Raw genomic sequence first — 12515 nt, forward strand, 5'->3', positions numbered from 1 at the left:
AATTTTCCGGAAGACTTTCCAGAAAGATGCTCGAGTTCCCCATTATACTCAGGTACTCAATTCGCCCCCATCCGAGCATCCCCATCCCACTCCTTATTACGAGCACTGAGCATGGTAGTTCTCGCTCATCACTACCACAGTAGAGAACCATTTGGTGATTTTGCACCTTTGCTACTTAATAAAGCAGTGATGATATTTTGGTCAGTGGATTTTAGATCACAGAGAAATTATATCAGCAAATTAATCTTATCTGAATAAGAAAAACAATGTTTTTGTAAGGAGAAAAAGATCAACTTTTATAACTAGACAGCGTTAGAGACTGAATGGCATTTGCCAGTTTCCAAAATGGCGACACAAGCTTTATGTCCCAGCCACGATCCCAGTTCGCCTACAACCGGAAGTGACGTTAATCGAGGCTGCCGGAAATACAGTTCCACGCTCGGCTTCCTGTCATAGTTTCCGGCACAGCGGAATCATGGCTGCAGAAGGGGACGTGGAGCTGGAGCTGGAGACAGAGGAGAACTGCAGTGAGCGGCCGACGGACAAACACCGCAAACATGACAGCGGGGCGGCCGATCTGGAGAGAGTCACTGACTACGCGGAGGAGAAGGAGATCCAGAGCTCCAACCTGGAGACGGTGAGAGGCGCTCACTGAGGGGAGAGCCTGGGGGAGCCGCCGTCCTGGGCTGTGCACATGCGCACTGCCGGCCTCTGGCCCCATTGTCTGTTTACCAGGGTAAAGAGCCCAGCCAATCACAGCGCAGCTTACATTTCTCTAGATCAGTATAGGAAGTGCGAGCTGTGCTGTGATTGGCTGCTGAGAGCAGCAGGAGAGGTTTTCTTTAAGACAATTTGTTAATAGTGTCCTCCTCGTTGATTATTGCTTCGAAGTTCCGGGGAGGCAAAAAACAATAAACTTCTATTTTAAAGGGAACCTGTCAGGTCACATATGCATTCTGACCTACAAGCAGGGTGATGTGTGGCCTAGTAACCCTTTCCTGCCCATCCCTGTGTTGTAATATGAATGTATAAAAACAAAAGTTGTATAACTTACGTATTCCCTATGTAAATTATCAGAGGCTCTAGTCCCCTGGGAATCGCATCGCCCCATGGGCGTTTGCATGCTTTCCAAGGTATCATGCCCCTGTCACCGTCATCTCCTTGAGATCGTGTGAGCTTGCCATTCCCGCAGCCTTGTTATCCGGGTGTTTGCTTGCCGGTTTCACAAGCGCACTGCGCATGATCAGAAGATTCCTGTGGCTCCAACCATGCGCAGTGCGCGTCAGAAGCCGACAAGCAAGCACCTGGATAAAAAGGCTGCACAAATGAGAAGTGCGCAGGATCTCGAGGAGTTGACGGCGATGTCACTCATGTGCATGGTATCATGCCCACAGGCGTGATACCACAGAAAGCATGTAAACGCCCACGGGGGTCGCCCAGGGGACTAGAGCCTCTGATCATGTACATAGAAAACATGTAAGTAATAAAACTTTTTTTTTATACATTCATATTCCACAATTTTACAACACAGGGATGGGTAGGAATACACATCATCAAGTTTGTAGGTCAGAATTCATTTTGTAAGTGACAGGTTCCCTTTAAGAGAAGCTGTCAGCTGAAACACGCCGCCCAATCAGGCGCTGGCTGTATTATCCCAGCCTGGAGTGTTTGACTCTGAAATATTGCAGTGTTTCAGTAATAAAACAGGTTTTGTTTGTTTTTTTTCCCTGTTTTTTTTTTTTTTTTTTTTACTGCTGGGGACTAAGCTGCGCTGCAGTCTGGTTAGACGGGCCGGACCCCTCTGGATAGACAGGTCTCTAAGTATATGCACAAGTGGGCACAGATCCGTCAATCTAAGGCATCGGGCAGGAAAAAGGCGCCAAGGACCGGCCTACAGTCCAGCCCCTGGTGGCCATTAATGGGAATCTGTGAGCAGGTTTTTGTTCCTTCATCTGAGGATTTTGTGGAAAAATGCAAGAATTTCCCATTTACTTCCATTATACTCAGTAACGAGTACCGAGCATGAAAATGTTTGTGTCGGGAAAAGTAGAGTTGACTCCTCACTAGTAACAGTGCAGCCAATCACAGGGCACAAATGGGTCAGCTGATGATCCCTGTCCCTGTCGTGACAAAGTTCCTGTAAATGGCATTCCCAGGAGATCAGCATGTCTCCTGATCAGAAGAATGCTGGAGCATCACTCTGCACAGCAAATGGACAGTGCAGGCATAAAGTCCCCTAGGAGGGGAGAAATAAAAAATGTAGAGAAAAAGTTCTTACAAATATGAAAGAATAAAAACCTTTAAGTTCAAATCACCTACCCCCCCTTTTTTCCCCATTGAAAATAAAACAATAATAAAAAAATACACATATTTGGTATCACCACGTTCAGAAATGCCAGATCTATCAAAGTATAAAATCAGTTAATCTGATTGGTACACAGTGTAGCTAGGAAAAAAAACTCCTCCAGAATTATGTTTTTTAGTCACTGAGTCGCCACCACATTGCATTAAAATGTAATAACAGGTGATCAAAACATCGCATCTACCCAAAAACTGTATAATTAAAAACATCAGCTCAAGATACAAAAAATAAACCTTTACACAGCCCCAGAAAAATTACACCGCTACGGGTCTTGGAAAATGGAGACAAAAGCGCAATTTTGTTTTTTAAAGGGAAACTGCCAGGTCCAATATGCACCCAGAATCACGAGCAGTTCTGGATGTGTATTTCTAATCCCTGCCTAACAGTCCCTGTATACACTAGTATAGATAAAGAGATCTTTAGAAAAAGTATTTTTAAAGATCTTTTATTATATGCTAATGAGTGAAGGGACTAGTCCCCAGGATGTTAGCTCCCCTGGCTAGTCGGCTCCCTTAGCATGTTAGCACACCCAGAGGGGTGTACTAACATGCTAATGAAAATGCAGTGTCCCAGAATGATATCACTTACCTCTCCGCTGCCATCGTGTCCGCTGCTGGATTTCGGCTCAGTACGCATGACCCCGGCATTTTTGGTCATGCGCACTACTTCAGTTTAAAACCAGGACGCGTACACCCAGCTTCATAGTGCACATGACCGAAACTACGGGGTCATGCGCACTGAGCCAAAATCCAGCGTCGGACGCGATGGCAGCGGAGAGGTGAGATTATCCTGTGACGCTGCACATTCATTAGCATGTTCACAGGGGCCCACAGGGACGTACTAACATGCTAAGGAGTCCGATTGGACGGGGAACTAACGCCCTTGGGACTAGTCCCCTCGCTCATTAGCATACGGTAAAAGATTTTTAGAAATACTTTTTCTACAGATCTCTTTATTTATGCTAATGTATACAGGGACAATTAGACAGGGATTACGAATATACACCTAGAACTGCTTGTGGTATTGAGTAAGCATATTGCACCAGACAGGTTCACTTAAACAAAATTCTGAATATGGTTTTTGGGACCACTTGGATAAAAGTAAAACTATACGTTTTTGGAATCTACATAGTCGTACTGACCTGGGAAATCATATTAACAGCTCAGTTTTACCATATAGTGAACATGGTAAATAGAAAAAAAAAAGGGGTGCGACTTTACCACACTTGGAATTTTTTCCATTTTCCAGTACAACATGGGGCAGAATGAATGGTGTTGTTCAAAAATGCAACTCGTCCTGCAAAAAAAACTATCCCTCATATGGCAAGATTGACAGAAAAATAAAAAATGTTATGGGTCTAGGAAGAAGGGGAGGGAGAAATTGAAAATTGCTGGGTGGTAAAGGGGTTAAAAAAAGTATCAAAAACTGAGATAAAAACACACTGTGCACAGCCTTACTATTACCTTTTGGAGCTCTTGCACCTATCTGACGGTTCAGACGTGATAGTCATTCTGGTAAAACGAAGGGGCCCAGGATCTGCTGCAAGTTATTGTATAGAAAGACTCCACAGCACTTGGTGCTGATATCGCTGTGGAAATGCTGCAGATTTCTAGTGGATTTCACTTTGGTTCATTGAAATGCTGCGCACGTCACACCCACAGGTGCTGCTCGGGGTCTGGTCTGGCAACATCTTGACAACTCAATATGTAGCAGCTTTTTATGTAAGCTGCACAAAAAGACTGAGTGGCACATTGAATAAATCGGCTGTGGGTTCAGCAGGGCTTGTAGTCGTTAAATTGGAGCAGGTCCATGCTTCCATAATATACCCGCCTTATAGAAGTACACCCCACTCCAGCTGAGTAGTGGAAGTGAGATACTCCGGTCTGATTGTATTTTGTTTTTTAGGCCATGTCAGTGATTGGAGACAGGCGGTCACGGGAGCAGAAAGCCAAGCAAGAGCGGTGAGACCATCACTACCACTAATATCCAGTCACGTCAGCTATTCTGATGCGTCCTAAGGCTCCTATCTTTACTGTACATGTTACAGAATGAGCAAGTTTAAGGGACGTGTAGGATTACAATTTACACAACGCAGTAAAATAACAAGATGCTATAGAATAACCTCTTAAAGGGGTGGTTCACCCATATTTTTTGTCTAGATCAATATTATATTGAGAAACAATGTTTCTCTCAAATACCGTATTTTTTGCTTTCTAAGACGCACTTTTGTTCCGCCAAATTTTGGGGGAAAGTAGGGGGTGTGTCTTATAAGCCGAATATACGGGGGTGGGGTATATATATGTACACTGCAGGGTCCAGGGGAGGTGGGGGCAGCAGCTCTGGAGTGCAGGGGAACGCTGCGGGCTGCAGCCTTTGATCTCCTGCTCCCGCTCATATAATATGCACAGCCGCTGTCCATCTCCAGTGGTGCTGAAATCGCACGCAGTGATGGGCTGGGGCAGCGGTGCATATTATATGAGCCTGCGCCCCCCTGTGATGGCACATGCCCCCTGTGTTAGATTTGGCCCCCAGGCTGCTGCTCATTCTAAAATAAAAAAGCTTTACTTACCCCCTCCAGCGTTTCTCCCCGTGTCCCTGCTTCCACTGTGATCAGGCAGGCAGAGATCTCAGTCTGCTGTGCCGATCACATGACCGCACTGAGAACCAGGAAGTAAGGAACAGAAGCACGGAGGGAGACAGGAGGGAGATCAGCGCTGGAGGAGGTAAGGAAAGAGGGTTTAATTTTACTATGGGCAGCAGCCTGGGGGCGATATCTAACACAGGGGGACTTGTGCGATCTATATAGGGGCCATGGGCAGCACTATGAGGGCGATATCTAACACAGGGGGACTTGTGCGATCTATATAGGGGCCATGGGCAGCACTATGGGGGCGATATCTAACACAGGGGGACTTGTGCAATCTATAGGGGCCATGGGCAGCACTATGGGGGCGATATCTAACACAGGGGGACTTGTGCGATCTATAGGGGCCATGGGCAGCACTATGGGGGCGATATCTAACACAGGGGGACTTGTGCGATCTATATAGGGGCCATGGGCAGCACTATGGGGGCGATATCTAACACAGGGGGACTTGTGCGATCTATAGGGGCCATGGGCAGCATTATGGGGGCGATATCTAACATAGGGGGACTTGTGCGATCTATATAGGGGCTATGGGCAGCACTATGGGGGCGATATCTAACACAGGGGGACTTGTGCGATCTATAGGAGCCATGGGCAGCACCATGGGGGCGATATCTAACACAGGGGGACTTGTGCGATCTATAGGGGCCATGGGCAGCAGCATGGGGGCGTTATCTAACACAGGGGAACGTGTGCAATCCATAGGGGACCATAGGCAGCACAGGGGAATGTATGCAATCCAAAGGGGGCCATAGGCAGCACAGGGGAATGTATGCAATCCAAAGGGGGCCATAGGCAGCACAGGGGAATGTATGCAATCCATAGGGGGCCATAAGCAGCACAGGGGAACGTGTGCCATCACAAGGGGGCTATATTCAATATAAGGGGGCCATATCCAGATTAAGGGGGCTAATTTTAGGATGGGGGGCTATGAGGGACATATACCCTATATGATTTGTTAGAGGGACACTGGCATTATAAGATGGACCCCATTTAACATTAAAAAAAAATAAATTCTCTTTTCCTTCACCAAATTTGGGGGTGCGTCTTATAATCAGGTGCGTCTTATAAAGCGAAAAATACGGTACCTTGTGTTGGCAATAGTGCCTGTGAGAGGCGCTATTGCAGACCGCTGTTCCCGCTCCAGTGACGTCACCGTCAAATGCTGCACACGTCGCATCCGTGCAGCCGGCTACATTCTGAGCGCATCTGCTCCTCCTCCCTCACAGTTCAGCGCGTCTCTTGCTTGCAGCGTTCTGTGAGGAGGGAGGGGGAGCAGGAGACGCGCTGTGCTGGGAGTGGGAGCAGATGGGCTTTGACAGCAGTGAAACACCGCTCACAGCTCAGAGTCTGGAAGAATGTAGCCGGCTGCACGGATGTGACGTGTACAGCATTTGACGGTGACGTCATTGGACGGGGAACAGTGGTCTGCAATAGCGCCTCTCACAGGCACTATTGCCAACACAAGGTATTTGAGAGAAACATGGTTTCTCAATATAATATCGAACTAGACCATAAAAAATCTGGGTGAACCACCCCTTTAAATGGAATCTGTCACCAGGTTTTGCTCTCCCATCTGAGAGCATCATGATGTAGAGACAGACCCTGATTCCAGTGATGTCACTTACTGAGCTGTTTGCTGTCATTTTGATAAAATCATTGTTTTCTCTGCTGCAGATCTATCAGTTATACAGAGCTCATGAATATGCTGGACTACCTGGCAGCACACCAAGTAGTCCACTAATGATAATCTACTGCTGATTAATATGTGATCTTATCACAACTACATTAAGCAGCTTAGTAAGTGACACATCGCTGGAATTGAGATCTCTGCCCCCAACATTATGCTACTCTCAGATTAGGTGGTAAAAACCTAGTGACAGATTCCCTTTTAAGACTATTTGTTGTAAGTGTACTCGCACATAGCTCATTAGCTGCAGAGGTTCTGCAGAGGCACATTAGTATTTTGATCAGTATTTGTATGCCAAATCCAGGAATGTCACCAAAACTCAAGTCTTTCCTTCATAGGTTTCTTTGTAAGTTCCATTCCTGGCTTTGGCATACACACACTGATGGCAAATATTGAGGTGTGAATGAGGCCTTGAACATATTTTTTTCATACTAGACCAGTGCTTTTTAAAGGGTCTTTCTACAATAGTAATTGAAGTTTCCTCAAGTTGGGACCCCATGGTCTATAGAATGAAAGGGTTATAGTTCTAGCGTAGCAATTTGGTGAATTTCTACTGCAATATACCTATGTATAAAATGTGCTTAAAGAAGCCTGAAACATGTTAAACTTGTATTATTGATCCTGTGCGGTCCCTGTGTTGCTGCGACATCCTCCTCCCGGATCTTGCATTTTTTTCCCATTTTTATTGTAAATTGAGAATATGCAATATCATGTAAACAGTGCCATTAGTTATAGTCTACTGGTATAATGCTTTTTTTGTTACAGAGAAAAAGAACTAGCAAAAGTTACCATCAAGAAGGAGGATGTGGAGCTGATTGTGAGTATGAATTAGTTTGGTAATGCCCCAAAGATGTGGAGCCAAAGGCTATGTCCGCACTTTGCGTCGTCCTAGTTGCATTTCCAAACGCATCCTCTGGCAGAAATTGATTTTGCCAAAGTTGCTTTTGAGCACAGAATTGCGGTAAATACGCATACGTTTTTGCCGCGTTTTTAGCGCTTTTTACCTGCTTTTCCATTGCGTTTAGAGAGATGCGTTTTGAACACTGCTAAATTAAAGTTTAAACAGTCAAACAAAAGAAAGGAGGAACATCCAGCTCTTCAGGCGAGGAAAGCCATGGTCTTTATTTCAGCATGCAGACAATGGATGAAATTACCAGCACAGCACTACGCGTTTCAGGTGAAACAATCACCCTTAATCATGATCATGTCAATTGTTTTTGCCATTTGGGTTTTGCACTGCAAAACTGGGTTTTTGCCCAAATTTCTGCCACAAAAAGGCTGCAGTTTGAACAGCATAGTGCGGTCTAGAAACCCAAATTCCCATAGACTTTGCTTGAAAAGCAGAACACATCCATTTTGGCATTAAACGCTGCAGTTGAAAAAGCAGCAAAAAAGCAGGTAAAAAGCAAAGTGCGTTCTTACCCTAAGGGTTGTCTGGGCTGAATACATTGATGCCTTCTCTTTAGGGGAGGTCTTTAATTTCAAACTGGTGGGGTCCGGCAACTGCAACAAACAGCTGATAGCCGTCATATGTAAGCTGTGTACATAGTGGACCACATCTTCGCACACTGAGTGCTGCAGTTCCATTCACTTGATTAAAGTTTGGTGATTAACCTCTTGACGATACATGACGTACTGGATATGTCATGGTTTGGGTCAGGGTAATCACCGCCAGCTGGTGCGGATAGCCGGCAGAGCTCTCAGCACATGACAGCTGAATTGAACAGCTGACATGTGTGCCTCGCAGGGACAGGTGGATTCACTTGTGCCTGTTAACCCCTTAGTTCGCGTTGTGAAAATGAGACAGTGCGATGTACATGCCGGCAGGGGTAAATGTTCACTCACCTGCCGCTGTTGGAAGTCACGTGACGTGATCACATGGAGCCGATGGTTGCCATGGTAGTACATGGTCATGGGATGACTCCTATAGCTATCATGAGTCACTTCCTCTTACTGCCGGCAGAGCACCGTGTGTGAGGGGAGAGCAGCATTTCAGCAGATCAGAGCTGTGCTCTACAGAAATGCACAAGCAAACAGACTGCTAATCCTTAGTCCCCTAGGGGGATTAGTAAAATTAAATTTTTTTTTTTTTAAAATTAACAAAAAAAACCCCAAAACCTAAAAGTTCAAATCGCTCTCCATTCGCGCCATTGAAAATGAAAGGGTTAAAATATACACATTTCGTATCACCGCGTTCAGAAATGCCTTATCTATCAAAATATAAAATCAGTTCATCTGATCTATAAACTGCGTAGCGGCAAAAAAATTCCAAATGCCAAAATTTACGTTTTTTGGTTGACGCAAATTTTGCAAAAAATGCAATAACAGGCGATCAAAACGTAGCATCTGCGCAAAAATGGTGCCATTAAAAACGTCAGCTCAATGTGCAAAAAATAAGCAGACACTGAGCCATAGATCCCGAAAAATGAGAACGCTACAGGTCGTGGAAAATGGCGCAAAAAGTGTGCCTTTTTGGGACAAACGTGTGAATTTTTTTTTACCCCCTTTAGACAAAAGCAAACCTTTACAGGTTTGGTGTCTATGAACTCGCAGCGACCTGAGGCATCACAGCGACACATCAGTTTTATCATATAGTGAACACTGTCAATAATATATCCCCAAAACAATTGTGCAATTGCACTTTTTTGCAATTTTTCCACAGTTAGAATTTTTTTTGTCGTTTTTCTAGTACACTATATGGTAAAACGTAGGGTTTCATTTAAAAATACAACTCGTCCCCCAAAAAATAAGCCCTTATATGGCAAGATTGATGGAAAATATAAAAGTTATGGCTCTCGGAAGAAAGGGAGCAAAAAAAAAAACCAAACAAAAATGTAAAATCACCCGGGGGTGAAGGAGTTAACAAAAATAATTGTGCTTCTAGAGCAGCACTTGGGGGAGTTTACTTTATATTATTAATTGTCAAAAATAGTAGTAGTCATTCTCTCACTGTACCAGGCACTTTGTTGTAATATCAGATCTTGGCTGCTATTTTTTTCTGACTGACACACTTGGGTTAGGTGACTCTCTTAGCATCTCATAGATCAGAATTGAGTCTCGCTATGCATTTCTATGAGACTCGCATTAAAGCACTTTAGCCTCTATTTATCAAAGGAGTTTTCACCAGTTTCTGAACGTAAAACTCATCCAAATGTAGCAAAATGTTTTCACAACTTGGATGTAAAAGTCCTGGCCAACTGCGCTGAAGTGCTTGGAGATGGTTTGGGAGGGGTCGCGGTGAATCTCGCCTGTCAATTCATCATAAGCTTTCCGGTGGAGGCGTACGGCAATAGTAAGATGGTACGTATCTCACTCCAGGACACCTTTTGATTAGGACTGGTGTGTGGAGCTACAGGCTTAACCAATCAGACCTACAATTTTACTGATTATTATACATTATTTCTTATGCTGTGCCTTTTTTTTTTTTTTTTTCCCTTCCTGAAGTGCTGCTCCACCAACTGTACATTTTAAGACAAAAATGACAACACGTTAACCCCTTCCAAAAATGACATACTTGTATGTCAGGCAGACACTTGTGTTATTTAGCAATCCTCTGCCTCTTTCAGCAGCGTCTGGAGCTGTTCCTGCTGCTGTTAACTCCTTAATTGCTGCTGTCAATCTCTGACAGGGGTATTTACAGAGCGTGACCCGGTTGCACGCTGTTTGAGAGAATTGCCCCATACCATTTTCCTCATGATTGTGGAGTACTGATAGGATGCAATGTGATCCAGGGCTTTGCTGAGGGACTCCAATCTTTGCTATGGCTATATTCCTATATAGGCTATATTCCTATATAGGCAGACCTTTTGCTGGTGTTCATAAGAGTCCATGGTTTTTGCTATATACTGTAACACTGAGGTATTACAGTATATATGTGAACAAACAGATTCAGCTTAGTAGGGAGTTAAAAATAAAATCTAAAGTTGTTTTTTTTTTTTTTTTTTTAAAAATATATAACCCTTTCACTCCGCCCCCAGCCTTTAAAGATAAATACATAAACGTGGCATTTCTGAGTCCGGAAAAGTCAGGCTAACAAAATACAAAATTAATTATCCTAATCGGTAGATGGCGATTGGAGGAAAAAAAATATCAATTTCAGAGTTGCATTTTTTTGGGGGAGGGGGGGGGTGGTGTCACATGAACACTGCAAAATAATGCAATAAGCCATCAAAATTATTTATACGAATCCAGCATAAGCAATCAAAATGTTGTATCTACCCCAAAATATTGATTAAAACCATAAAAAACATCAACTCAATACAGTTCCATCCACCAAAAAATGAAAACGTCACAGGTCTCAAAGCATTTATTACGTGTCATTGCTTTCGAATTTTTTTTTTAATTTTTATTTTTCATAGCACGTTGACTGGTGTCATTCAAAACTAAATCACATCCTGGAAAAAAAAAAGCCCTCATTATGGCTTTGGGGATGGAAAAGTAAAAAAGTTTGACTCTTAGATGAAGGGGAGGAAAGAATGAAAACGCAAAGGAAAATTGGGTTGTGAAGGTTGTTAGTGATATCGTTTGGGTATCTTGAATGTAAGCGATATTTCATTTGGGAAAAATGTTAAATTCCTGCAAATTATTACGTTACAGAAAAGTTTTCTGGCCTCCAAATTAAAAAAGAAGAAAAGTTTTTCCATGCCCAGCTTTATACAATGATTGCTGCGCCTCAGTGTCGTGTCAGGATGGAGCGTTCTTGTGTTAATGCTTTCTCTAATTCCAGATGCATGAAATGGAGATTCCCCGGTCAGTAGCAGAGCGGAGTTTGCGGGAACACATGGGAAACGTCGTAGAGGCGCTCATTGCTCTCACCAACTGAGCCTCCAGCCGTGCCAAGAACATTCATCTGACGCTTTCTATAACATCCAGGAAAACCTCGACCAGAGGAACAACTGAAATACAGACTGTTCATTAGGACATAGGACACCAGTGTTCGTGGGAATAAAAAAACATCAAAACCTCAAAGGCATGCTGGGCCTTGTAGTTCTATACCAGCTGCTCTGTAGAGGTTATCATTGCAAAGTTTAGGTTTTGGGCTCAATGCAGCTAAATAGTACCTGGAAATATGTTCTGTCATTTGCCTAAACTAATATTTTGGACCTTGATTTATTGAATATGATCATTTATGAACAATCATGTCATATCACAAAAATAAACTTTATTGGAGATTAACTTTCCCCCTATTTAATATGCAGACAATTGGCCCAGTGTAGATTAAGGTGTATGAAATAAAGTTGTTTTAATACCTATGACCTTGTATTTTGTGTAGATGTGTCGGGGATCATTACTATTGTGTGTCCACACAAAGTCATACACCATGAGGAAAGATGGCGCTGGTGCTCAAGGCAAGCACTGTCTCTTCTACTCACTGTGCCCAATGTGTTAACGCTTTCTGTAGAATTCCTTGCCTATTACATCTTCATACATATGTTTCTATGACCCGTTATAGAGATCTGTGAACCTTTTGTATACTGTAGGGATATCAGAAGATGGGATAATTGACTCACAGGAGTCCAGTCCATAGGCCAGGTCAGTAATCTGCGGCCGCTGGACGGGAGGCCTGTGAATGTTCTCACTCAGCATTCCTGGCTCTTCTGATTAGTAGGGCTGGTGCGACACCATAAGTTTATTATACCGCAATGATAAAGTAATGGCAGCCAGGCTCAAAGAAGAGTGGGGCGGTAAGGAGGATTACGCGGTTACAGATTACTGATCTATCCAATGGACCAAAGTCCTGGGAATCGATTCTCCCATCTCTAGATGTCACCACTGGTGTCAAGTGTCCAGAGCCAAAGCCAGAAATGCCTCCAGCA

General features: G+C 43.8%; 1 protein-coding gene across 1 annotated transcript; it reads left to right on the plus strand.

Annotated features, from left to right (window-relative positions):
- Positions 1-428: 428 nt before the first annotated feature.
- On the plus strand, positions 429-11951 carry HYPK (huntingtin interacting protein K). Its single transcript, XM_075342793.1, has 4 exons — positions 429-637; positions 4268-4323; positions 7465-7516; positions 11426-11951. Exons 1-4 carry the CDS (start codon positions 476-478, stop codon positions 11519-11521), a joined length of 366 nt encoding a protein of 121 aa, XP_075198908.1. The 5' UTR covers positions 429-475; the 3' UTR covers positions 11522-11951.
- The last annotated feature ends 564 nt before the right edge of the window (positions 11952-12515 follow it).

Source organism: Anomaloglossus baeobatrachus, chromosome 4, assembly GCF_048569485.1.
Source record: "Anomaloglossus baeobatrachus isolate aAnoBae1 chromosome 4, aAnoBae1.hap1, whole genome shotgun sequence".
NCBI classification, from domain to species: domain Eukaryota; kingdom Metazoa; phylum Chordata; class Amphibia; order Anura; family Aromobatidae; genus Anomaloglossus; species Anomaloglossus baeobatrachus.

Coding starts and splice junctions, on each gene's coding strand:
- HYPK (XM_075342793.1), top strand. CDS start 476: ATGGCTGCAGAAGGGGACGTGGAGCTGGAGCTGGAGACAGAGGAGAAC. Junction 4,324..7,464: donor CAGAAAGCCAAGCAAGAGCG/GTGAGACCATCA, acceptor TTTTTGTTACAG/AGAAAAAGAACTAGCAAAAG. Junction 7,517..11,425: donor AGGAGGATGTGGAGCTGATT/GTGAGTATGAAT, acceptor CTCTAATTCCAG/ATGCATGAAATGGAGATTCC.